Source organism: Motacilla alba, chromosome 2, assembly GCF_015832195.1.
Source record: "Motacilla alba alba isolate MOTALB_02 chromosome 2, Motacilla_alba_V1.0_pri, whole genome shotgun sequence".
NCBI classification, from domain to species: domain Eukaryota; kingdom Metazoa; phylum Chordata; class Aves; order Passeriformes; family Motacillidae; genus Motacilla; species Motacilla alba.
Window position 1 is genome coordinate 126,971,027 of NC_052017.1, and position 27,981 is coordinate 126,999,007.

General features: G+C 36.9%; 1 protein-coding gene across 2 annotated transcripts in view; it reads left to right on the forward strand.

Moving 5' to 3' along the window:
* SLC26A7 (solute carrier family 26 member 7) overlaps nucleotides 1-27,981 on the forward strand; it is a 70,517-nt gene that overhangs the window by 35,871 nt on the left and 6,665 nt on the right. The window contains exons 7-17 of one of the 2 annotated variants that reach the window (XM_038129919.1): nucleotides 377-524; nucleotides 2,500-2,613; nucleotides 5,852-5,929; nucleotides 7,418-7,513; nucleotides 14,173-14,279; nucleotides 16,435-16,501; nucleotides 20,168-20,284; nucleotides 22,009-22,057; nucleotides 24,702-24,802; nucleotides 27,076-27,130; nucleotides 27,220-27,323. In XM_038129919.1, coding sequence (XP_037985847.1) covers nucleotides 377-524; nucleotides 2,500-2,613; nucleotides 5,852-5,929; nucleotides 7,418-7,513; nucleotides 14,173-14,279; nucleotides 16,435-16,501; nucleotides 20,168-20,284; nucleotides 22,009-22,057; nucleotides 24,702-24,802; nucleotides 27,076-27,130; nucleotides 27,220-27,323 — 1,036 coding nt within the window. The remainder of the gene's footprint in view (nucleotides 1-376; nucleotides 525-2,499; nucleotides 2,614-5,851; nucleotides 5,930-7,417; nucleotides 7,514-14,172; nucleotides 14,280-16,434; nucleotides 16,502-20,167; nucleotides 20,285-22,008; nucleotides 22,058-24,701; nucleotides 24,803-27,075; nucleotides 27,131-27,219; nucleotides 27,324-27,981) is intronic. The other variant, XM_038129920.1, reaches the window with a different exon arrangement.

A 27,981-nucleotide genomic window follows, 5' to 3' on the forward strand; every position in this document is an offset into this window, starting at 1 on the left:
TTACAGGAAAGCCAACTATATTAAAAAAGGAGAAAACATACAGCAGTTTCTTCTACTGAACATTACAAAATTAGTGAATGGTTGCTAATTTTATTTGTCAGTCATGGAGTTAATTTATCAACATCTCAAATTGAAGTTTTCAAATTGTATACTCCATCTGAAACTGTTTCATCTTCTACAAATTCTCTTCTGCTGCTCCAAACAGACTGAGATCTTATTAATCTAAAATATTGAAAAATGTCACCTTACAAGTTTACAAGTAGTACAAAAATTAGCTGTTCCTTCAGAGATTGTTTCTGTGGTATTCACATAAATTGCAGGTATATAGAGACTACGTATTGAGTTTTTCAAAAATTACTGTCTTTATTTTTTATAGGTTGCCATCACCAAAAGCACCACCCATGAGTGTCCTGCCTGAAGTAGTCACTGAAGCTTTTGGAGTGGCACTGGTCGGTTACGTAGCCTCACTAGCTCTTGCTCAAGGCTCTGCTAAAAAGTTTAAATACACTGTGGATGACAACCAGGTAAAGCTCTTTCTCCTTCGTGTCATTGAGCCTTGAAATCACTTCACCATTTGGGGAAAGTAAAATAGATGAATGCCCAGTAGGAAAAGTTACCTTCTAGTGTTTACAGTAACACCCAAATTTTGTTTAAATTATCTCTGCAGAATGCCCTTATTGGTTGAACTGCTCCTTTTGGGGAAGCTAATTCTACAGGATAATCTTGTAATGCTACATTCACTGCAGCATTTGGGTATTAATGCATTTTTCACTGCTCTAAGATGAGACAGCTTCTCTTCTGGCAGTTGAGCTCTTATAGACAACCTATGATGTTAAATCAGCCACCATTAATAAAAAGCAATTGTAAACCAAAACCAGGTACTTATAGTCCCAGGACTTACCTGATGTTATAATAAGAAATTATTTCTATTTATGCAAAGTAGAAGTCTCCCCTGAAATAAAGGTTTATTTTATCTAAGAAGCTGGGTGAGTGCAGACAATGCTGCCAAATTTACAGCCAAAGGAGCTTTTTGTTCTGAGTTCCATTTTGCAGAGGACATGCTTAAATAAAAGTGGGCAGTCTCTACACTACTACAGTGCTTGTCATGGTGCGTGGGTAACTCCAAGCCAGCTGGAAATCCGTGGAGATGCTAATTCAAGCACTGTGGGAGGAAGGGCTCAATTTCAGATGACTGGCACTAGTACTGTGTGATGAAAATATTGCCTCCACCTTTATGATATGTGGTTTGGGATAAATGGCACGTGAAGAACAGCTTGTTTTGCAGCTGGAGGTCTGTTTGAACACCCTATCTAGACAGGTTGGTATTGCTACATCAGGTCCTGTCCTTTACAACTTGTATGTCATTGGAAAACACAGTGGGAACATTCTTGTCTGTTCAGGTCTCTAAAATATTTCTCAGTTTGAATACATTTGACCATGAATTTCCATTGAGGCTTCAGAGCCATGTTTCTATGGAGCAGAGGGAGAATGCTTTGAGCTTAGTGCAAGTCAGACTCCAGGGTGACACGCTTTCAAAGCACTCCATGGAACACAGCAACCTGTGTGTCCTTCTGCACCTCTGGAAGTCTTGAAGCTTACACAGGTTCATTAGTGAAGTCTTGGAAACTCTGTGTATGTCTGCATTAAATAATGGAGCAAAAGAGCAAAACCTCCATGAGAGGAGAGCAGTGAGGTGGTGGGGCTGTACAGTCTTCAGGGCCAGGCATAGTGCTGGGCACGGGGGCATGTGAGGCTGTGGGGTGAGCTTTAAGGGGGTGCTGTTCTGTGCTGTGAACATGAACTCATGAGCTGGTGTTTTCCTGGCTGGATATAGCACCATTTTCCTACACATGTTCCTCAGCAGACCAACTTGCTCCTTAAAGTCTGTGATGCTGGGTGGCCATGGTAGAACACTTAGAAAACACTGCTCTTCTTAGGCTACACATACAAGGTGGCTTCTCCACTTTTTTCTTCTATGAATCCTTTGTTCAGACATGTCTGCATTTTGACTGTGAACAAACATCAAATACATTTGTGATGAAAGACAGCATGCATCAAGTATGGCTACCACACTTCACTTTCACTAAAACATGCTCTAAAGGAAGAGAAATCAGTGGCTGTCTTTACCAGAAATGATCTGGACAGTTTCCAGACACCAGTACTTGGTGCTCTGGCCAGTTAAAAAGCAGACATGGATCAAGATGTAAATACATTTGTTGATCTAAATCTTCAAAACTTAGCAATAGCATTTATTCTGGGAACAAAATGTCCCTCCTGCTTTTGATGAATCTGGTTCAACAGCTCTATCATTCAAATTAGTTCTGAGTTCAGAGAAGATCTACTCACTTGGGAAACCCTTTGTCATGTACCTGTGGGGTTTTTTTCCCCTCAAAAATGTGTCCATCCTTTATCATTGCTAATATTTACATAGGGGACTCAAGAGGCATTGAGATGACAGCACAATAGGAAAAAAACATCTTCTATTTAACAACTTTGCAGGAATTTTTGGCTCATGGCCTCAGCAACGTGATTCCTTCATTTTTCTTTTGCATACCAAGTGCTGCAGCGATGGGACGGACGGCACTTTTATACAGCACGGGCGCCAAAACACAGGTAATGTGTTTTAAAAACAGGCTGTAAAAAACATAGGCTTAGAGTGAAGTATGTCAGAGAATGAAAGCTGTGATTCTGCTCACTGCAATGTGTACTGATTTATCCATTGTATTTCCCTAGCCTCCCTTTTCCTCTTTCCTGGGAATGCCTCTGCCCTGTCATTTTTTTTTTAACAATCTGCATGAAATTGCATCTGATCAGTGATGTCTTCCTAGGAAAGATAATGGTTCCATTTATTAATTTTTACCTGTTTCATTCAATATGAACTGTAAGGTCTGTGACAGCAAAGAAGTTAGGAGTTGTTTTTTCAGACTGCAGGAAACTACATAAAAGCCCTTTCAGTTTATGTGAATTTGTCAGCATTGTAACAAAAGTGCCCTCTATTGGTGTTTAATGGATTTAATGGTACAGTCTAAACCAAAGTTTTAGGAAAAAAAATCACATTTCATATATCTGATTTAATTTGTCTTCTGATTTCCAAAGTAAAATGAAAGTAACCTTTAGAGCTGTTTGTTAAGAAAACACAATTAATCTCCCAGCTTCTGCCTTGTGACATGGTGTGTTTGTCCTATCCCTCAGTATACCCTGAGCCCCCAGAAATGACATTTAGATTTTTGAGGATGTTTGTTGCTATTTCCTACTGAGGAAACCAAACCCACGAGCTGTTATTACAGTAGCTCAGGAAAGAGGGGGCTGTCATTGCTGAGAATGATAACTGTGACCCTGTCAGCCTGTCATCTGACAAACTGTGCCTGTGAACAAGAGAGGTGGCAAACCACCTGGGGCACCCCCACAGCATTGCCTCTTAGCAGCCTGCCAGATCAACGTCATGTCCCTTGGAGGTCATTGCTATTCTCCCACGTAACAAGGGACAGGACAAGAAAAAACACCAACAGACTGATCCAGGGAAGGTTTAGATTAGGTATCAGGAAAAATTTTTTTTCACAGAAAGGGCTGTAAAGCATTGGAACAGACTGCCCAGGGTAACGTCAGAGTCACCATCCCGGGAAGTTTTCAAACATTGTGTGAATATGGCACTTGAGGACATGGTTTACTGGTGAACATGGTGGTGGTCCTGGGCTGATGATTGAACTTGATGACCTTAAAGGACTATTTTAACCTTAACAGTTCTATGATTCAGTGATTCTAATTTCATTTTATAGCTGTTTCTCTTGCCTTGTCTTGTATAAAGGACATTAGCTGCAAGGAAAAAGTTCATGAGGTACAAGAATGAATATAATCTATAGGTAGTTTCTCTGCAACCATGCCTTGCAATTATTTCTCATGCAGATGCCGCAACATTAAGGAATTATACAGGGCTTTACTCCAATAATCTACATGTTAAATTATTGCTAATTAGCCTACAGAGTACTCTGAACTCAATCATAATGAATAATCTAACAAATAGTAATCTTGAAAAGTATTTATATGAAAATATTTTAGCTACCACTTGGCTATTAGTTATTTAATGTATTTTAGTTGAATTTTATGTCATACAACAAGCTGTCATCCTCACAGACATTCTCTTCTGCAATCAGTTAATGTACTGATTGTACAATTTGCAGTTGTACTGCTTTTCCACAGAAGATTTGAGGTAACCTGCAGACCTACAAACTTAAGGCATATGGGGTACTTGAGCACATTGGCCCTGGTACATGTAGGGAAAAACCCTGATAAAAGGTTATTCAATACATGAAATGGAAAAAGAAACCACTTTAATTTGATATCGAGACAGCAAACACACAATAAAAATCTGCTTGGTTTATCCATTGGTTTCACAGTATAGCAGTACCTGTGTCTAAAAGTTAAGAGTGTGGCTATGAGTTAGCCCTGTGAGAGTATTTTATTAGGCATAACAATCTTTCTCCTGCCTTCTTGGAAAGCAACATTTCAACTTAATGCTCTCCTTTGTGGCTGTCCAGACAGAATGAGGAGATGACAAGATCATCACCTATAAATATTGGTCAGGTCATAGGCAAAAAGAAGCCTTTCCTTAACTTAGAGGGAAGTCAGTTTGGCATAGCACATGGAAGAAATGCAAAGAGCCTTTCAGGGGCACAGAGCAGCCCTTTTCTTCTCAAATGGCTATACCTGGATGGCAGTTTTGTCATTTGTTCCTCAGTGATATATTTTCCTGGGAGAAAAGAGAAGTGAGGAACTCTATCATGGAATAGAAGAGTCCTTCAAATAGAATCAACACTTTTTTTCTTGCTCATCATGAAGGCAGAAAGAGGGAAAAGTTCCTTGTGACTTTACCAGCAGATTTTCTGTCCCTTTTTATGTAAACACTCTGTCTATCCTTCTTGATGGTATTTTTAAGTACACCATGACTTTAGTTTTCTAGTGTTTTAACAACTTGTCTGGTTTTGTTTTTAACAACTTGTCTCTTAAAATGAAACCTAATTATTTTAGTAAAGAAACATATTATCAATATAAAAATAAAGTGAGCATCTGTCTACTTATCATCAAAAACCTTCTGTGAATCTGAACTGTATATTTATAAGACCAGAAGTACTCAGTGAGCACTCACAGCGGAATAGGACAGTGCAATTTTACTGTCGTTTTCCATCAGATTAATACCATATATACTGTGAAGAAATATGTAATTATTAGACCATATATTTTTCTGAATTTATATTACTTGCATTAGTTATAATCTTTAACATACTTTTTAAATGGTACCAACATTTTCTTAAGTAAATACACTGATATTAAAATGAAATTGTTAGTGGTTTCTGGTTTAAAAATAGTTTTCTTTTAGTGTTAACCCCAACAAAAGAAGTTAGAAATCTTCTCTTGTGGAAAAAATGATAGCATACGTAATTCTTGCTTAGTGCTATGACAGATCTGTTATTTAGTACAACATAGGGTGCATGGCTATAAATAAGTTACAGAATGACAGTGGGTGCTGAGAAACTTCTGGGATGAGACATTGCACACACACGTTCCATTTAATACCCAAATGTGTAAGTGATGCTCTGATCTGTGTCAGTGTGCTGGCAGCGGGGTCAAGCACAGATGTTGAGATCTGTCACTATGTTATCACTGTAGTTGATTCAGAGATGAAAATTGAAATTATATACATCTGCAATCCACAGATACATTAATAGCTAACACCTTCAACATCTGATTCTTGACTTTTTCTACAATATTTTATAATTAATACTTTTCACAATTTCTTTTGTTGTTTTTGTTGTTGTTAGACTGAATGATCTGCAACTCTTGTTTGTTGTTTTAGGTGGCTTGTCTTATCTCTTGTGTATTAATTCTTGTGGTGATCTACACAATTGGACCTCTGCTGTACTGGCTTCCTATGGTATGCTACTTAACCTTTTTAAAGATAAGGATGTCAAATATTTTCTAAGGACAGTTTCTTTCAGGGAAAGACAGTGCAACCTTTAAAACAGCTCTGTTTAATTTCAGTGGTCAAAAGAATAGTAAGGGTATGATAAATCTCGAAATCATAAAGTACAGAGGTTGTGAGGTGACAGCACAAGACATAGAATTTAGACATATATGGTTACATATATAGGCTATCACATAAGAGTATAGAAGTGAATTTCTCTTCTACTTACTTTTGGCGTGTAGTTTATGAAAAATATACACCCAGGTCACCGTGGATTTTTAAATTGACAAAGTGTGGTAGAAATTAATAAAGATTCATGATATTTCTCCAGATATGCATGTGATAGTATGACAATTTTGCTTTCCAAATACATTTGACACAAATTATTTTAGATAGTGATATAAGCTTAATTACAAAAAGATTATAAAGTAGTCTTATATCTCTGTCATGGAATACATCTATTCTAAGACTCTTTAAAGCAGTGTGGCATCTTTTCACATAAGCTATATCTAGCTTTTGGTATTACAAATTAATAGTTAATTTTAACTAGAGGCATGTCAAAGCTGCTAAATACACCTCCAAAATTATCCACGATTCTGCCATGTATGTACATGAAGTTTTAACTCAACTATGTTTTGAACTTGCTTTGTGCTATTGTTTACATGGTGTCATGAAAATTCTCACTTTTCAAACACAGATCCTTTTATAGCTGATTTTAACCATGCAAAATAAGGAAGGACACTTGAAGAAGGGTACACAATATGTCCTGATTTTTTGCTATACTTCTTCCTTACTTTCCTTTGTTTTCATATGGATTATATGTAAATTTTGACTGGTTTCCTGTAGGCTTTCCCCCCATTTTTTAAAAATACTTTTTGGTTTTTGCTTTTTTTGATAATTTATTTCTCTTCTAATATGCTTTTTCAGCCCCATCTGTGGGGGTCCATTGGTTTTTACTCCATTATTTTTGGCTCTAGATGATTTCTTCATCCATCTCCTCCTCCTTCCTGAGTCAAAGAACAAAAACAAATATTTTTTTTGCTCCAAAATTAATGGACCTTTGCCCTAGAGGCCTTCTCTAGGGGAAGGGAAGGAAGTGAGGAAAAGAGTCACAATTCTTCACTGCATAGAAGTTGAGTGATGATTTGCTTTTGAGTCCTTCAGACTGTGGCAGAATGTATTTGGTCTGGTGATGCATGGAAGCATCTTGAGTAGTCCTGAGGTTTCTGTCATTTTTCTCTCAATTAGTACCCTGTAGATTGCCTTCACAAAAAAAAATGGGGATAGGGTGGTCGTTGCTGTTAGCAGCTGTCACAAGGACACCTGTGCTTATCCCATTTTGTAAACACTTACCAGTTTTTTTATAATTTAATTATGATATTGACTGCTAAATTAAAGAAACAGCATTTGTTTTCACTAACAACTCTGCAAATGGCTTTTGTGTTTATGTCTTTGCAGTGTGTGTTAGCAAGCATTATTGTTGTGGGCTTGAAGGGGATGCTAATGCAGTTCCGTGACTTAAAAAAATATTGGAATGTGGATAAAATAGACTGGGTAAGTAAAACTTAATCTAAGGAGGTTTTCCTGAGACCATTTGGCAAACATCTGTTAACTAAACTTTAACAGTTCTGTGGCCCTAGAAGAACTAAGTGCAAGATATTATTAGTAGTACTTTTTGTGCACTATCATCTCAGAATAACAGCATCTGTAATATCAGTCGTATTAAAAAATAATAATTTAACAAATGATAAAGATGCTAGAGATGTGCATACAGACAGATCAAGTTAATGTGAGCAAATATGTGTCTAACTTTTATGTCTTTTCTATATGTTTAATATGGTTTTGTTATTGTAGAATTATTGAAGAGATTTTGGTATTGTTCTCCTCTGGGAATAGGGAATGACCATATAGGTCAAACACAACTGGAAACACTAGTGATGCAGAAAGATAATTATTGAAGCGTGCTGTAGGTAAATTGCCCTAACTCTTTCAGATTTTGCAGTAATCTATTCTATCTACTGTTTGAACACAGTGAAACACAGGAGGAATACATCAGAAAAAAGTAGATAGGTGAAAAGAGACATAGTATGAAAATCTAGTTTAATGCGAAGTCTAAATGGTCTGAGAGAATTCACACAGAATTCCAAGCAAATAGTAAATATGAATCCATGTGTAAGAAGACCCCTGGATTTCTCTTCTGTGGGAGATTTTGGGTGTAATGGCCAATTAGTGGAACCAAAATTTATGTTGACGTCCTGCATGTTTGAGTTAACAATATTCAGAAAGGTATTCTGGCCGCACAGTCCTTTTCCATGGTGGGAAAATACAAATAATTGGAGTTAATATCCGACTTCTTTGAATCCACCAGTTACTAAGCATTCTATAGCAGTAATAGTTAAGTCTAGAAAACATAAAACTTTTTTTTTTATTAGACTACTGGGTTTTAGTATGGGAAACAGAGCTGAGTAAACAACATCAAGTTTGACTGTGAGATTTTTCACACTTGGTTGCAGAAAACTAGAGGTTCAGAAAACTTGTTTTTGGAGGTTTCTTTGGCATTATCCAGAAGAAAAGTTCTGTATTTCCTGAAATATTTTCTTCCTCAAGAATAAAATTCTGAAAATATTTTCTATCTCTTGTTTTGTATTTCATCTTCAGCTTAACCCATATTGCCAATGACAGAAATTATGGATGATGTGGATCAAGAATTATTTTGGGAATTATTATTATTATTATTATTATTGGTAGTTATGGGAGAGAGATATATCTTCTCTATCAGTTCATTGAGATAATAAGTAGTTACACTTTCCAGTAGGATATTTTGAAATCTCACTAGATTTGACATGTCTTCACAGATAGACTAACCTGACTGATTTTTGCTTTTCTGGTTTTGGCAGAGAGGTTGTGTGAGTAGTTAGTTATTACATCTCTGACATCTGTCATCATTTCTAAGAGAGGTTATAGAATGGGGGAGTTTGCTGCGTTCATCTTTTTGACTAAACATACTTGAGCAATGATTTATCTTCAAGTAGTTTTACCATCAGTTCTTAGCTTGACAGGATAAATCATCTTGCCTTAAATAGCATAGTTTAAAGTAAGGCTATAAACATTGATCTTGCATTGCTGCCTGCTCTGAGCAGCCCCACCAAGGCCTGTGATTTGTGTAACTACTCTGGTGTTATTTTGGCCTGAAAGGATTCACCCCAGTAATTGACAGAACACTAGAATTTAATCATTCCATCGCCCAGGTTATCCAAAGTATTTTGAAGATAGAAACCCTAACAAAACATTTGGAAATAATTAGCAGTTGTCCTTTCTGGAACTGATTCTTTGAAGGGTGTGTGTCATGTGGAATTAAAGTCAGGTTTGTTTTGGTTATAGGTCTGGCAAATGATTTTGCATGGAAATGGAATATTATGGAGTTTGTTACCTTGTTCCTCCACACTTCTTTAAGCATCTCATTAGACACAAATGGGGTGAATAATATTTATTTGTTGATTAGTTCTCTATAAACATAATCCTTTTAAATGTAGAAGGTATTATATTGTTCAGGGGTTGGAGTTGAGGAAATTCATTGGTTCCTTGAATCACAGGATATTCTGTGTTTCTATGAAATCTCTTCTTTCAGATTTACATCCCATCTCTCAAGTCACGTTCAATTACTTTTCAGCTACTATCCCACTGTCCTTATTCCAGTGGTTTCTTTCGTGCCATTTGAACTTCAAATGTCTCCTGCTTCAGTTAAGGTCTTCTGTCAGTCCTTACACCTTGGTTGGATGACTTCAACAATCTCAGATTAATAATTGCATTATTCCACTATTTATGTTATATGCATAACTGAGAGTGATTTGTCTTGATCTTTTTTCCCGCTTTTTTTGAGAACAGCCAGGAAGCTAATCTGGCCTTGTCTGTAAACACATCTCACTTCTCACGTCCTCAGGTCAAAAGATGATTACCTTGTCCTTCCTATATGCCTAATTTCTTATGCAGGCCAACTTGACTAACTTGCTGTTTTTATTCTCCAGTTTGACAGTGCTGGTGATACTAGTGATACTCTCCAGGTATTACTAAAAGGGCCAGTGAAGTTCTTGTTAACTTTTGATTTTAAGGCTCAGGATCACAGATAAGCTGCCTTTTAAGACAGAGAAAAATTACTGCCTGGCAATGGGCTGCTGAAGAAAAATGTTCTCTTTGCTGTTAACAGTTGGACTTGAAAGTAACAAATGATGGGGGAAAATATTTCAGAAGGTGATGTTCTAAGTGAAAAATTATAACAGAATAAGGATCATTTTCATGAGTTAATTATATAGCAGCGATTTGAGAAGTTCAGCAATGAAATACTCTGGCATTTAAAGACAAAAAAAATTGCTTTAAAGTTACACATGTCTTGACCAGAAAATGACCACAGCTGAGACAAAACCAGGTTGCATGCCTGACTTTTAAAGCAAAAAGAATGGCCAGAACTTATGGTAAAAATTACACATTCCCAACATGGTGTTGTGATGAGATGCAGTTATGGATGCATGAATTGTAATTGTATGCACATATATTAATATTAAAGGACATCAGGAATGCTACTAATTCAGCATTTAAAGTAGATCGAAGAATGAGGGTCTCATTGTTGACAAGCATCCTCCAAGATCTCGCCATTGTGAATTTCTGGGACACGTATCCAATACCCTGTCGATCTATTTTGTCAAAATATTTAGAGGAGAGGCCCAAGAAAGGATCTTCCTTGAAATCTGGAGTGCAGTAGTGCATTTCCTTGGGGTTTTTTAGAGCTTCTTCAGATACTATCATCATGAGGAAGACTGCCTCTTGAATTTGTTCATCACACATGGGTCCTGATTCATAAGAGGGCTCTGAGAGTTCTCAGGTCTCTGCTATACAAACAATTTTCTACAAAGTATGAAACCATCTCTTCTGTGGGAATTATTTTACATCAATGACTGTATCTTATAGCATCATAGAGAGATTTTCTATTCTTTCCTGCATTAATGAGTATGCTAGTGTGAGTTATATTACTTGTGCTGTCATTGATATCAAAGAACTACCATACCACTTCAGTATAATTTAGGATCATTTAGGTTGGGAAAGACATTTAAAGCCCATCTAATCCAACTGTTAACCCAACACTGCCAAGTCTACTCGTAAACCATGCCTCTAAGTGCATTAGGCAGTTCCTGCTCTATGGCTGTGGTGGGCTTCACTTGAATGCCAAGTTCTGATGAAGGGTGAGCTGAGGATGAATGCACACATTAGTCATTTGTCTGCAGAAGGATGTGGGACCTAGCCAAGTCACTCAGTCCTTTGAGCCAGAGTCTCCTCCAGGATTCCAGCACCTTCTGCTGAGACAATTTTGGAATGAGCAGGACTTTATTAGGATTCTTCTTTCGGCTATATGCTGGAGGGTCTCTATTTGAGCAGCTCATCACAGCCTCATATTACAGATAGCACAGAACTGGTCATGTTAATCTCTTCCTCCATTAAGCAACAACATAACCAGATAGGAGTTAGATGAACTGCATGCTAAATTTTACTCATTCTGATAACCAAATCCATTGATTATGGTAGGAAACTAGACAGCTGTGTTGCAGATAGTTATGTGAGGAACCCTACCCTTACCCATTCAGGCAATAGATCATCTCCTCAGTTTGCAATGAAACAAGGGAAGTGCATAATCTGGTTTCAAACTGGTAAAGAAACACTTATTATCATCAAACCTTAGCATTGCATTGTTTAGCCCTAGGTTCAGAAAGTATTCTGCAACTTGTTTATATGATTTTTTTCCTACCAAATGTCGATTTTAGACTGTCATCAATGGTGGCTGATTAGACTATATGAAATGGAAAGTCTAGAGGAGGCAGCTAGCTGCTATACACAGTCACTGTACCTCTCAGTGCTTTTGATACTTTCTGATACATACAGGAGTTGACATAAAGCTCTTTCTTCTGCTTGTTTCTTTTCTCTCTCTAGAGTTTTTCTTTAAATTAGTACAGTACTTTGAAGGTGGATTTTGTTTTGATTTTTGATATTAACATGTGCCTATAACACATTATTGCTAAGATTTGAAGACTGATTAGATTCTATCTATCCTAGAGTATGCAATAACCATATTGAAGTAAGCTGCCAGGGATAACTTTGATATTTTTATCACTTCTATGTTGAACTTTGCAATAACCCATGAATTAAATTAAAAAAAAAAAAAGTCTATCAGATCAACATAACTTCTTTCTACAAGTTTGATGCTAACCTAATTAAAGAAGAACTGATTCCTGCCCAATACAAAGCACTGAAAGGGTGGTTGATTAATGAGAGTGTGATTGTTTTGGCTCAGCCTCTACAACAATGGCAGTCTCTGATTACAGTTAAGATGTAAGATACTAGGCTGCTGGAGAGGCACTTAACTAGCTTTCTCAATAACCAGCAGTACTTAAACATTTCTGGCTTTGATTTTCCCTATGCAGACTTTGTATTGTTTTTATGCTATTTTCTTCTGAGACATAAGAAGTTTGCAGGTCTGCAGCAGTGTTTTAGTCAGATGTGATGAGGTTCAGGTCTGCAGCTGAACTGGATTGCACTGGAGCGGATTCAGGTGTTGTCAAGGGTTCAGCCTTATTATGATAGCCTAATTCTTGATTTCACTGATTTTCAGGTTTTTTAGTAGTTCTGTTAGCCTTTTCACATCCAGTTGGGCTTCTTTATAAATGTATATTGATTTATAAATCCTAGCATTACTTTCTTATTCATTAATCAGACCTCAATATCTGTTGTTCATAAAGGTGGTCTTTGCAAATATATGCACAACAATTTGTATAAGATGTCATGTTAAAATACAACTAGTGATTAAAGGCAGTTTCAGAGGATGAACTACCTCCTTACCTAGCAGTCCTCCTGTTGAAGAAACTGAAAAGTCTTTTGCAGTAGTTAGCAATCTTGAAGATAAGGGAGGAAAAGGTGTCTCGACAGAGGCACGTAACACTCTGTCCTCTGTGAAGCACAAGTTAGTATGGTATGAATTACACTTAATAATTCATAAAATAACAGTTCTGAAATCTGCTCAAGCAAAATCCCTGTGGTTGGGCTGAAAGTATTCTATTGTCTCTGGCTTTCGTGAGTTAAGTGAAAGCATCAGAAAAGATAATCTTAAAAATGACTGTGCCATTGTAATGTGATCTGTTATTCTGCAAACATGAACAAGCAGCGCTGTAATTCTTGAAACGGGCACTTGTGGGGATCAGTATATCCAGAGAAATGAAAATACTTTCCATTCCTTTATAACACTTTTTATATAAAGATTAGATGGCAGTCTTTGCTTAAGGCTCCCTCAAGGAAAGAAAAATGTGCTTTATTATACCAATTAGGTTGGAATAAGAAATTGACTAATTTGTACTTTTCTTTTAATTGTAAAATTTGGATGTCTCTTAGCTGTACACATCATTGTAGTATGGAAAGAAAAGTGATCATTTCTGGTAAGAAAAAAATTAAGGAAAAATTGAAATGTGAAAGTTTAGTAAAGTTTTTTAAAATTTTTTAAGTGAATTTAGTTTCAGATATGCTTCTGAGTATTTTTTAAATTTGTATTTAAAAATTCATCCACAGTTTTAGTAATTAAATATTGAAAGATGGGGAAGTAATAATATGAATTCTCACCATTTCCATTGGAAGGAATTAATTCCCCAGTAATTTTTATTTGTAATAGAGTTGGTTTAGTCAGCTGTACTCTGATAAACACCACATTTAATCAGCCTCCTTGCCAATCATAATTCCCACTTATATGATCAGTGGAAGAAAAGCTCTCTGTATGTGACCTCATTAGGGCACCTCTTTATGTAAAAGGAAAGGAGGATTTAAAATCTATGCAGTGAACAAGGTGATGAAAATTTGCAATGTGAAAAATAAAATACAGGTTTTCAAAAACAACTGAGTTTATTCTGACTTAAGCTGTTAGCAGAAGTACAAATGCTATTTTAAGTAACCCTGGAAGGAACCTCTGTGAGCACTGGGAAGAGTTGTGCCATGCTGCATGTGGTCCCCCACGGGAGGCATTACTTTAATTGCTAATTCAGTCTTCAGTATTCACCAGTTCAAAGATCCAAATGTTCACATTTGAGAAACTATCTTAGTTTTAAAAATCTTTATTTCTGATTCATAAAATGCACATCGCTATAAAATTTGAAACTAATCACTTCTTTTTGCTCCCCTCCTTAAAGAGCATCTGGGTTAGTACCTATGTGTTTACAATATGCTTTGCTGCTAACGTGGGACTGTTGTATGGCGTTGTGTGCACTATAGCAATCGTGATTTTCCGCTTTCCCAGGTAAGAAACAATTTATTGAAATGTTCCACTAGCACTTCATTATGAATTCGTTCTTCATATTGCTTCACAGTCAGGATAGACATACGGTATACTAAATTTAACAACTAAACTTCGATTTTTAGTTGCAGAAAATTGCAAGATTAAGACAATTCAAAAGTAAAAGTCACATCTGTCCATTTACCGTAGACTAAGGAATCTCTAAAACATTTTATAACATGGCATTGTTTTGTGATTTCTCTTATTATTACACATCTGTAGGATTCATTATGTGAAGGGAGCATAAAATCAATTGCAAGATTAATAATATTTTTTCCATTAGATATTTATTTGCTCCTTAAGGAAAAAGAATGTCTGGCAAGCTTTTATGAGAGCCTTTATAAACTCCTAGGTACTATGTTGCACAGGAATTGGTAGCTGACAATTGCACTGCTAATATAGATTAATGAAACATAACTGCACAACTATTCTAATGTCTAACAAAAAGTGTAAGTTCTGTGTATGACTTAGAAAAGTCAGGACTAGAGTCATCAGAAAGTAAACTAGAGTCATCAGAAGTTGTTTTTTGGGTTGTTTTTGTTTTTTTAAAATATATTACAGTTGTTACTTTGGATCATGAGTAAAGGGAAATATAGCTGAGTTCATGATTGATTTGTGCTACAGTATTAATTCACAGCTCACCAGTCCTGGAAATTACTTGCTGCTTGCATGCAGTTGTTTGCATGAACATTGAATCCCACTGAAATTAAGCACAATATAGACAGCTCGATTAAATGCTTGTTAAAGTTAATGGTGTTAGACATTTGTGCACAGCTCTGTTCTCATAGAATAAGTTAAAGAACCAGCATGAAAATAGTTCAAAATTTCAAGGCAGTTAAAAATGATGGGAGATTGCTTCTGCTTGAATCAACCGGTACTTTTGTGATAACATTGTGCTACTCAGCAAACTAAAATTTTGGTCAATTCTGTAGTAAAGAAAAAGGCACGTTTTCATGTTGTTTTTGTCCTGAGCCTGGATGTTAGAGGTTCTCCAACAGCAGAAAGGGATGGATATCTAACACAAAAGAGCCTGATCTAGTGGAGACCTCAGTCTGAACCTGCACTTATTAATGTAAATAAGACTCTTCCCAGTGATCTCTGTGTTCAGTGAAGCTGCATATGATTATCCATACCATCTAAAGGCACTGAACAAGGTAACAGCCTTAAAACTGGCATGGCACAGCTGGGGTTAACAAGATAACATGTAGTAAGCCATGCAGTCATGAGCAGAAGTGTTAGCAGAAGCGAAGCAAGGAAAATACCATAGATTATTTATTGCAAAGTTTCTGTTCAGACGCCAGAGCACTGGATTTGGTACATGTCATGTATCAGAGTGTATTAAAACCAGCAGCAGCTACAGCTTCATTTATGCAGAGATGAGAGAACAGCTGATGTTTGCAAGGCTCATTTATCTGGTCCCAATACCTGCAAATACTCCTTGCATATTGGTGCATCTGTCTCAGAGGATAGGTAGCTCCATAATCTTCTGCAGTTAAATGTGTTCCCGTAAATGACAAGTTAAACTAGAAGATTCTAACACTGAGATCCCTTTCCAAAGTAATTTTCTCTTTTCTCTGTGTAGAGAGCAGAGGGATACTGGTGCTTTCCAGTAAGTCCCATTTTCATAGCCGGAGGGCAACGTTCTGCTTCATCATGTAAAGATGTGTCAATTTCTATGACAAATAAAATATCTTTGTTTTTTATGACCCACGGCTATTCTACATATTTATTTTCCCTTTCCTTACAATATGATTTTGCAGGTAAAAAATATTAAATAAATTTCTTTACTTTTGAAGATATAGATTATATATGAGCTACTTTGACTTGAAAGTAGCTCTGGCCAGCAAATGAAAATTAAAATTAAGATATTCTTCACAAGAAAATTTAATTATTCATATTTTCAAAGTGATCTCACAATTCTAAAATGAACTTTTTCCTCTTTAAGAGGATGATTATCAGAAAAAATAAGGTCTGTAATCACAAAAATACAGATTGCATTGTTGGACCTTTAAACTGCTATGCTTTAGCATAGCAGTAGCTTGGGGTGTGTGTCTTTTTGTTTCTGCTCAAGACTACTGATGATTAAATGTACAGATTTTTCTCTATGTATTGATTACAGAGCAAAGACACTCAATTTGAAAAATATGAAAGAGGTGGAATACAAATACAAAGCAGAAGATAATTGTGTAAGTTAATTTCTTTTTTAACTTTTTGTTTGTTTGTGTGTTTCACTAATTCAGATTGGTTTGTTTTCTCTAGTTAGATACCAGATTGTAACTGGGGAGTCAAGGGAATGCTTTTATGATACGACCACTTGAAATCTAAAACCAAGATAATATAATAATATTGTAGTTGTCCATCAGAAACTGGAATATTTTCATGGTTCTGCTGCTTGTCTGCAAAGTGAAGTTAGGCAAGTCCTCTTAGATTTATCTATCTTAGTTTATTTGTCATTTTTAGTCATGAATTGCTCTTTCTCAACATTTCCTAATTCCTAAATTTAAGGAAATATCTTGCCAGGAATGGCAAGGGCAATCTGAGCAGACAATAGCAGTCTCTGTATTATCATCACTTTCCCTAAAAGTCCTTTGATATTTTTATCATTTCCAATCTCTTCTCTGAAACCATTTCTCTCACCAACCCCTCATGACCAGCTTGTCCCAGAGGACACCACGAGGCTGGGCAAAGAGGGGCAGCACTACAAAATTGTCACAGACTGCTTCACAAATTTCATCACCCTGTGCACATGAAAAATGGATGGAAGAATCTCTCCCGAAAACTGTGCCTTTTAAATTTGGCCTCTTACAAACTTAAACCAACCAGTTAGATTATTTTGGTTATTTTCATTGCAATTATTGTCAAAGTTGCTTTTTGCTCAGGTCTGTGGTAAGAAGAGAAGGGTAATGACCCAGAGAGGTGAACTCCCTCCTCCAAGATGAAATGGTAGGCCAGCAGCCAAGAGAGAAGTAGAACCATGTGTCCTCTCAGCACAGAGCTCCATCCCAGGACATCCTGCCTCCTCCGCTGTGGCAGTTTCTCCTATGTCCTTTTTCCCTTCTTAGTGCTGAAGAAGGGTCTTGCGTATCAGTAAACTACATGCTCAGCAGTTAGTGCTTCACCATTAAGCAGATCTTCTTTGAAGAATTTATTATTTCTGGCAAATGCCTTCCATCAGAGCTATCTTGGGCTAAAAATGTGAACTTCCAAAGGCTCAAGGGCATTTACTGTTTTGGCATGCTGAGAAATGTTGGAATGTGAAAGGTACATAGGAACGGGGAGGACTCTGAAATGTGAATTAAAAATGCTGTTGTTGAGGCTGGACCAGCTGTCAATTATTATATCACTTTTCATTCTTAATAAAAATTTTGGAGTAACTTTGTCAGAGATGGGTAACCAAAATTTGATTTGCCTGCTATTTTTCATATCGGTTCATGAAGCACTTGGTACAAATGCCTGTACATTTTTTTTATGCTTACTGGTCCCCTGCTTTTTTCCCCCCTAATTCAGCAAGATTAACGCCAGTAACCTAATAACAAACTAGTGTCTGCAGACAGTGGGGAAAATAACATTATGTTAGAGAAGCAAATTGCTCAAGAGCTATTACACAAAACAAAGAAGGAAAATATGCCTTTAATTGAATTTAGAGTCACTGGGTTGCAGCAGGCATTTAGGGTAATTTTTAATGTATGAATGTTAGACTGATCCAAGTTTCCCTGGTAAGTAACAGATTAGACATAAACAACAGGACTTTTAAACATGAAAATATGCAAGCTTAATGATCTACCCTGCCATTAAGGTCTGTGGATTTATAGGGGTTATTTCATCAATAAGAGAAAAGACACTTTAATGTGGAAAAAATCAAAGGGTATTTAGAAGCTTATGTGAAACACATTTCATCCCAGGCGTTCACTGGCACTGAACTCACACCCGAGCAGAGCCAGTGCTGGGCAGAGTGCGCAGGGCAATCGCCCCGGGCCGTCCGAGTGGTGGCACGAACGGACACGTGAGATAAATTTCCTGCTTTCTTAGCAAGGACACAGCAAAGAGGAAGTTCATTTTCCTTTCCACAGTTCTGTTAACAAAGAGTCAAACCAGAGCCAGGAATATTGGGCTGGTCAAATTTAGGCACAGTTGACCTAGTCCATTCTGGACAAAAATTATACCCAAGTCTGCCATCTGCTTGATGTGGCCTTATGATTTGAGCCTTTCAAGTTTTGGACCTTGTACTTATGGAAGCTTGATCATCACAGGATTTGATCTTTGCACATCAGTCTTCCTTTTTTTCTTATCTTTTATCTTCTACTTTGCCATGGCACTGAAGTGTCTACTTGTCTCCACACCAAAATGTGTATAGCATCTTTTTTGTGGGAATCTGTGGGATGTCAGAGCATTTCTCCATTCAAGCACATACCATCCTTTGTTTTGCCCTTATTTTAGAGCTCTATTCCATACAAACTGAGGCATACAACTGCCAGTTGAGTTTTGCCACGTGTCTGACTGTGGCAAAACTCAATTGTGGTATTTACTGCAATCACGTCCATAGGTAAATTGCGCAAAGTCCCTACAAATAATCTGGGGTTCTTTGCCTCAGTTTGGGATGTTTGAAATGTTTCCTTTATTTCATGGTCACTGTGGTGGTGTCTGAGAGATCATCTCATTCCCAGAAGTCTGAATAGCAGTCTACAATGAGGAGATAGTTTATGTGGTTTGTGGTTCCATTTCTGTTTTGCTTGAAAGTCTGTTGGGAAAACTGCCTATCTTCAATCCAATCCAAACCAATTTTTAACTACCTAAAAAATGGCCCGTGTCAGCTCCACTTACTTGTGTTTGACTGTGACCTTGTTACATGACTTCTGTTAGGAAGAAAGACGGTATTTTTTGACCTATATTCTCTTGCAAATTCTTGATTTTTGCTTCCATTGTCACACAACTTGTAGAGGATTGGGAGTTCAGTAGAAGCAACTTCTTTAACTTTCAGTCTTTAAGCATGTCTTACTGCTGTCCAATATATTTATATATAAATATTAATTTTCTTACTGGCTTTTGAAGATGTTTTATATGTACACCTTGAGAGTGAGAGAAATAGCACTTGTTTTATGCAAAATATCTCCCTCTCATACCTGGGGGTTTCTGAACATTATCTGGCACCCTTCCAAAATTGTTCTGCTGTGTAACATTTATGTTTTGAGCTACACTGACTGACTGAAGGTGCTGGTAAGCTGGTTGTAGCTTATTCAGTGGAGTGCAGACAGGCTCAAGGGCAACGGAGAGTTCTTGTCAGATTATTGTGTTGGTTGTAGAAATGCACTGCTAAAGCTTTAAATGTGCCACTCAGGGTTGATCTGGATCCATTAAGTATTTTCATGGAGAACTATCTCTGTTCTAAGGTCATCTTCAGATGACCAAGATGAATATTGCCAGCTTTCCCCAAATCACCTGCAGTGTTTGCCCTAAATCCTTCTGTACTTTTTTCAAGATGCGTTTGTCTAATAAAATAAATTCCCTGTCTGCAAATGTTACCTTGCCAATGCTTGGGGATCACACCAACTGAAATAGTGCTATCATAATTGTCAGCTAATAGTTCTTAGTATTATGCTTCATAATGTGTATGCTTTTTTTCCTGCTAAATAATATCATAGATAATTTTCATTATCTATTACTTGTGTGTCCATTCTTACTTTAGTTATGTGTGAAGGCTGATCAATAGAATTATCTGTTAAATCATTCTCACAATCCAAAGCTCCTCCTAGGTTAATTTACAGGTATTTTCAAGTTTTTAAAGAAATGAGTCTGGGGTTTGTTCTCCAAATCCAAGACAAACTTTACAGCATTATGTTTATTTCATTCCCCAGGAATCACTAAAACAGGTAAAAATAGTTTCAGTCAACAGCCCGTTAGTCTTTTTGAATGCCAGAAAATTTCATGCTGACCTGTTAAAGACAATCCAGAAGGATGGCATGAGCAGCCAGGTATGTGATATTGTAAACAAGGTGGGATGTGCTTTACACTTCAGTAATCACCATGACTGGCTTGAAGATTGTGTTTGCTTTCCTTACATTTCTTAGACAATGCAATCAGATACCTGAAACAGGTATAAAAAAGCAACATTAGAAATTATTCATTTAGAATAAAGCTAATCCTAATCTTAATCAGATTCAATATGGACTATTTTCATATTATTACTTGAAAATAATATCTCTTCTACTTCTACATATGATCCTGTAAGAGACATTAAAGCACTTATCCAAAACTCAAAAATTTCTAGAAGAACTTACATCATCTCAGCTGATATAAGTCTGGGATTTTAGGAAGACAATGAGTAGCTATAAATATGCTTGAATAGAATGTAATTTTTTTTGTTTCCTGGAGATAAGTCCCTGAGAGATGGACAGTTCATTTCTAACTATAAATAATTTTGGGAGAATTAGGAAGAAAGTGGCTACTTTTTTTTCTCAATGGTATTGTTTCTCCTCTTTTGCACTGATTGTATAAAAAAAATAAACCATATACAAATTAGGTATATCACATTTTTTGAGAATATCCCTGTAAGCATAGTAGTTTCCAAATTCATCTGCACATAACTACTGCAACTTCCTGCAATGCTTCCTAAAAAGGAAAAATAAATTATCATTTTTCTATCAGTGCCATGAAGACATTCAAATATGATACAATGCTTACTGTAGACAATTTCATTCAGTTTGGCAAATTGGGCTGAGAAAATCCAAGCTGTGTCTTAGATGGGTTGTTAAGACAGCAACATGTGTCTACCACCTCTGCTGTCCCTTGACAAAGAGTTGTGCTACCTGAATGTGCTTAGATGGGTGGAAATTCAGCTCAGAAAATGTGATGCTTTTTTATCTTGGTTTTGCTAGGCTGACTGATTTGGATTAGTATGATAAAAAGCCTCCAAACAGAGAGAAATTACTTGGGATTTGCATGGAATTAATTTGAGTCAATTTAATAAGTTAATTTGTACGTTACTTATAAAGGAGATTTTATCCTTTGTCTCTTCTGTAAGGTACTCAGCAGTACAGCTGCCTGAAACACTGCTTTTTTTAAAATTTTTTTTTGTTGTTGAGTAAATGTCTTTCTGTAGCACATAGTGGGTGTGAAAAAAATTCAGTTTCACATTTATTTCTGTGCTCTGTTTCCGGTTTTAACTCATGTTTCTACTGAGAACTTACATATTGAAATAACCATTAGAAAAATAAACCAGGTAAATATAATTCTTTAATAAATTTACACATCAAAAATGTTCTTGCTAAAATATTAGCATAGCAGATGAGATTGCGTAGAAAATTAATCAAAAGTTAATCTTGTAAAATCACTGCCAAGAATTTTTATTATCAAGAACATTTTTCCCATCTTTTGACCACTTCTTAACCATCACCTGCTTCCCCAAAAGCTTTGTGTCCAAAATATGCTTTCTAGTGAATCCAAACTTGACAGAGGTTGAGCCAGCCAAAAAGAAATGCAAAAATCAGTTTGAGTATGTATCTCAGTATTCTTCTAAAGTTATACCAGAAAACATTATTTATCCAACAGGCTGTTGCATAGGACATGATTTTGGAGAGAATGAATTAACTTTGGTACTGAGAAACACAATTCTTATGTATTGCATGGATTTTCTCTCATTACTGTGCAATGGACTGGTTTTCCTTGGTATGTTAATAATTTGCTGCTTTTATTTCAGTGTGAGCAGACCACATTGCTCTGTTCATTTTCCAATGGAAGTTGCCATGGTGAGTTTATTGCCTACAAATGATGTTAAAACCAAGACGGATGTAAGTGTGGAAAACAGTTCCATATTTTTCTATATATTTCTAGGTGCACACAAGTTTTGTGGAAATAAATATTTTCAGTTAGACCAAACATTCAATGAAGCATGAATGCTAAACAGTCTTAAATTCTGCTAACCTTGGCCTAATAAGTCCTGTAATTCATTCTGGTTTTGACAGATTTCAAAAGCAGGGAACCTCTTGAAAATGCCTTTTTCATGGGAGTTGAAGGTTCTAGTGGAAGTCTCAGTGCCCATCATACATGGGTTGGAACTAAATGATTTAAGGTCCCTTCCAACCAGAACCATCCTCTGATTCTGTGTCTCTGCTTATTGCACTGGAATGAGTGTGCGTGTAAAGAGACAGGTATATAGTGGGGGAAACACTTCCCGTATTGTTGCCTGGACTGATCTTCAGATCAGGCTTAAGAGATTGTTTTACTAAGCTTTAGTCTTGGGTTTGTTTTTTTTTTTTTTTGCGTGCAGAGTTGAATATTAGTATGAAAAAGTAAGATTAGAACCATGTTAAATCTTTGGAATCTTTAAAGCCACATAGGAGAAAATATCAGAAAATGCCAACTGAATTGTTAGTGACATGATAACCACCAATATTATACAGTATATCAATACAATATATAATAAAAACCCCTAGAGGTTTTCTTTCAATTAAGGATTAAACTGGAAACTCCCTTCTTTCCACATTTTGTAGCACTTAAATCAAACCAGAGCACATACCTTCCCATGGGAGAGCTGCAGCAATGTTTTGCAGAGGATACTTTATACAGATGACTTCATTGTGGATAGAATTAAAACAGTGTTTATTCAAAACACTTATGAGCATTAAAGCCACAGTACAAAATCTGATTTGGAGGCTGTTGTCTGAATGTTTGCATTTGTTAACTAGACTCGGGACGTTTTTATAGTACTGCAGTATTTGGTTAACTTGGTGACAGAGTGCTTTGCTGTTGTATAGCAACTTATGAAAATGGTTATTGAAGATGATATTGTATTTTATTGACTATATTGTAAAATATTATGTTTGAGAAGATCTTACCAGTACATATTTCAGTCATCTTGAAGATGAACTGGTTTCCCATATTACAAAAGTGACAGAAAGCACAAGACCTCTTTTCTGAATGTCTAAGACCTGCCTTGAGGACTTAAATGCTGTCATTACTTATATCAACCAGTCTATGGTGATTCTTCATGGGGTCTTTTCAACAACAAACAGAGAAAGAAGAAAAATACCTTTAAAAAGAAAAGCAAAATGCTGAGCTTAAATATTCAAGGACAGGAGCATGAGGACACAATCCTTAAGCCTTATGGCAGTGGTCCAGGAAAACATGGAAAAAAAATGTATGTCTTCATCAGAATCTTTCCTTTCTCCCTTTGGGGAGTACTGTCTGTATCAGCACCAAATGAAACAGCTGCTCTGGCTCATGCCACTGATCCAAAGAGGGTGCAGGTCTTTACCTAACCCCCCATTTAGAGGCCAGGCAGCTTCTACTGCAATTCAGGATGCAGCAGGGAATTATTACACTGAGCCTGGGAGATCACATGAACCCTTTCTGAGTTTTTATCACAGTAATTTTTCAGGAAGTCCCCTCTAAAATCCTATATTTTTGTTTGTATGTATCTACTCATGTATGTTGGACAGAAGAGAGACAGTAAATGTCTGGAGATGCAAGTTCAATAGTCTTTGCTCTCACTACTGTTGGAAAGGAATTACCACCATTATAAATTTGCATCATGGGGGAATTCCAAGTCCCCTCAATAGTTTAAAATCTTTACCTCTGCTCTACCAAAGCCATTTAGCTGAACTCAACTTTACAATTAGAATTCCTTTGCTTCATTTTTTTTTCAGTTGTGTGCATTATGATAACAAACATTTGTTCACAGAACAATGTAAATAAGATGTGCATTATTTTCTAGTTTTCCCTGTATGAAAGCTAGGAATCATTTATCTGTGTGCTAGCTCAGGATGCGTTTAGAACAGAGTATGTTTTGATTAAACACAAGATGGCCTGAGGTTGAAGAATGAGTGTAAGAGCTTTGCAATTCTTACCAACACAATTTTCTTCTCCAGCATGAATGTGTAGTTGGGCATTAAAAAACTGCCCAATCAACAACCAGCATAGTAAAACCTTAGGAAAATCAAACTCTCCACTTTACATCTATTTCTTCCTTATGGGCTGATATTAAGTTAAGCCATAGGCAGGTGTTTAGGGCCTATGGAAATCAGTGTCATGTCAGAACTTTAAAGCAAAAATAGATATATTGTCTGTGTATACCATGAAAAATCTTCCAAAGAAGCCAACTCAATGAGAAATTAAAGTTTGAAGACACAATTGCTTAATTCTTGAGACACTATTGCTGCCTAAAACATCTCCATTAATATATTCTGTCTGTCATCACTTCTTTGCATTGCCCTAAAGGTTCTTCATTTGTTCTTCTAAAATATGGCACTTGCTTTCATGATACCCCAGCACATAACAATGAAAATTTTATTGTGATAGTTTGGGCTTATTTTGTTGAGCTATCATCATTCTTATACCCATTTATTGAGTATTCTCCTTTTAATTAAAGGTTTTCATTTATCAAACGTGTAGGTGAGTTGGTGCAGCCATGTCACAGTGAGCGACATGTTTTGATATTAGACTGCAGTGGACTGAATCTCTTTGACTACACTGGAGTCTCCGTGCTTCTTCAGGTATCCATGACACTAGAAACATTCTGTATGTGTTATAATTATACATATGAGTTATTTGGGCTAACTACTAGTCACTCCACCTATGTCACTGGAAAAATTTTTCACCCATAGAAAAGATGAACACAGATTTGGTATTAAATTGTACTGTGTTTACATATAAAATTACATTAAAATATTTCTAAATATTTTGGGGAACAGTGCAAATGTATGTATCTATATGTAATGAAGAGGAGTTTTGGAACTTTTCCCTTTTTTTTTTAAGTTGGTTTAGGTCATATTTGACCCTGCCAAGTCAGTTGTAGAGACAAGTAAATTTACCGCTTTAAAATTTCAGATTTAATTCTGTGATTTTATCTGTATATTCTAGTGTCTGCTAATCCAGAGATCAAAACATGATCTCCATCCTTTCTCCTGTGGGCAACATATGTTGCAGACTGGGTTCAAGCACTGCAGGAGTTCCAAGATGCTCCCAGAAGACTAGACCCAGCAGTCACTGGTTACTGTGGTGAATGGAACTAAATCCAGATGGTGGCTGGCCACAATTGGCATTCCCTTGGGGCCAGTCCTGTCTAATATCTTTGGTGATGATTTGGACAAGGGGATTGAGTGCACTCTCAGTCAGTTTGCAGATGAGACCAAGCTGGGTGGGAGTGTTGATCTGCTGGAGGGCAGGAAGGCTCTGCAGAGGGATCTGGGCAGGCTGGATCAATGGGCCAAGGCCAGCTGTGTTGGTTCAGCAAGGCAAAGTGCTGGGTCCTGCACTCAGGTCACAACAACACCAGACGGTGCCACAGGCTGGGGCAGAGTGGATGGAAAGACATGGGTTAGTGGTGGACTTGGCAATGCCCAAGTAGGGCTTGGACTTGATGACCTTAAAGGTCCTTTCCAACCTAAAAAAATTTTATGAGCCTATGGTTCCACATAACAAGCAGTTCTGTATAGGGAGTAAAAAGATATGTTCAAAAGCTGTTTCTTACACTTCCATTACATCTGGAGTTTAAAAGTTGTGTAGTGAGTACAGAGTTGAGTGGGTATGGAATTCTTGGTCTGCATAATTTTTCTGAGTAAGATAAAGGAGTAGATTTGAACTTGGGTCTTGGCCCAGACCTCTTGTTGCCTAAACATTTTCTCAATTTACTGCACTGATTGCACAGTGAAGTAAGTGTTGCCTTAATATTTTAAATTAAAACTACACATATAGACATGGATATAATGAAAAAGAAAACTGGAAAAATAAGGTCAGTGGGAGTGACTATTAGTTATCCCTTTGAAATATAGGGCATTCAATATTGTATTAGTTAAAAAATTTGTGAAACTGATTTTTAAAAGGTCTTAGAGACATCCAAATTACAAATTATGTCAAAGAAGTGTTTGACAAGTTTGTGAGAAGTCTGGCATGGCTTGTGAAGTGCACAGGTTGGTAGCGCAGCCCCTGGATAAACGGTTGGTCCAAAACCAAGTTACACCTCCTCCTACCAAGAGGACCACACTCTACATGTCTTTGTTGTTACACTCCTTCCCAAAATACCATCACTGATGTCAGAGATGGAGGATTTTTGAACTGAGTAAGATTTTTGCTTTATTTTAAAAATAGAATATTCTGATGGGGTTCTCACTGAATCTCCTCGCTCAGAATTTTTCTACTTCACATGGATTATTTAATCATTTTTGGAATCAATAACTGCTGTGGATATTCCCCATTTGGCAGAAAAATGTCCTACTCTGCTTTTAGAGTTATTTTCACCTTTTTTTGGTTTTGTTTTGTTTTTGTTTGGTTTTGTTTCCTATCTTATTAATATTTTGTCTCTGGAGAGTTAAATACTTTCAAAGAAAGAATAAAGAACAACTTACTGCTGAATTCAGCATGATAGTTGTGGTGCTTTTTTGATATAAGTCTCAAAGTTTTCTAGGTCTGAGTCCTGTCTGTGTGGACTGGTAGTAAGGACATGGTAAGGACATGGGAAAACACGCTGAAAAAAGAGAAATGGAAATAATACCCCTCAAAAATACAGCAGAAATTGCAAAATTATTAATCAAATTCAGTTTTAATTGTCAGCAGAACTGCAGAGTACTGTGAAGAGGTGGCAGGAAATAAATGTCTTGGTGATGTTTTTGCATTATAGAAGGGCTCGCTCTGGTGGCTGCTGGCAGTACAGCTGCTGCAGCAGCAGCACTCCAGGCTCTGCCAACCTTGAATATGGGCTTCTGTGAACTTTCTTCTCTGTCAGTATTTTAATCATGTTTTTTTCTAAATTTCTTGTTTTCAAACATAGATTTACGTGGACTGTAAAAACAGATGCATCGATGTGTTGCTAGCACATTGCAAAGGCAAGTATCAGCTTACAGTAAAAATTTTAACATGACGGTTTATATATCCTCACTACTTTCTCAGTGCTCATGTCTTTGTTTTATTGCAGGTTCCTTGATAAAAGCAATGCAGTACGGTGGAAATTTTGACTCTGAAAATCCTGTATTCTTTGACTCTATTTCTTCAGCAATTGATGCCATTCAGATTCACAGGGTAAGATGAGCAGGAGTAGGTGAAGCCTGGAGGGCTTCTTGGATGCTCACAGCAATTTGTTTAAGTCTGGGAAAGTCTTATTCACCCAGTGAACCTTTTATATTGAAATCTTTTATCTGTCTGTAATCTACAGGCAGTCCTTAGGCTGAGGAATGCAGTTTTCCAGTTTTTGCTGCTAGCACTCTCTTCCCATCACCCCATCTCCTTTTCCAACAATGTCTCGATCTTCTATGATAGATCCAGAGGTGCTGTGTTGTGGTGCTTTAATCTGGGCTCATTCTCCACTGGAAAGATTTATGTCATCTAGAAACACCTAACACAGCCTCTCAGTGAGACAAATCAACTCACAGCCAGTTCTGCATTACTGAAACTACACTCCTGTTCCTCAGCCTGGGATGCTTGAAGCTGCTTCACAAATCACAGCACTGGTCTGACTGAAATGGTTCTAGATCCCCAGCTAGTTTAGTATGAGTTAGAAATCTTGTCTCTGCCCTGCACTGTACCACACTGTGCTGGCTAACTGGTGGAAAGAGGCAAACTGCATGAGGTAGAAGAGAGAGCAACAGGGAGAAGGGAGGCTTGAGCATCTATTTAGTTGCTCAATGATTCTTGCATTCCTTTTTAAAAAGATTGTAAACCTGGACTTTCCTCTTGAACT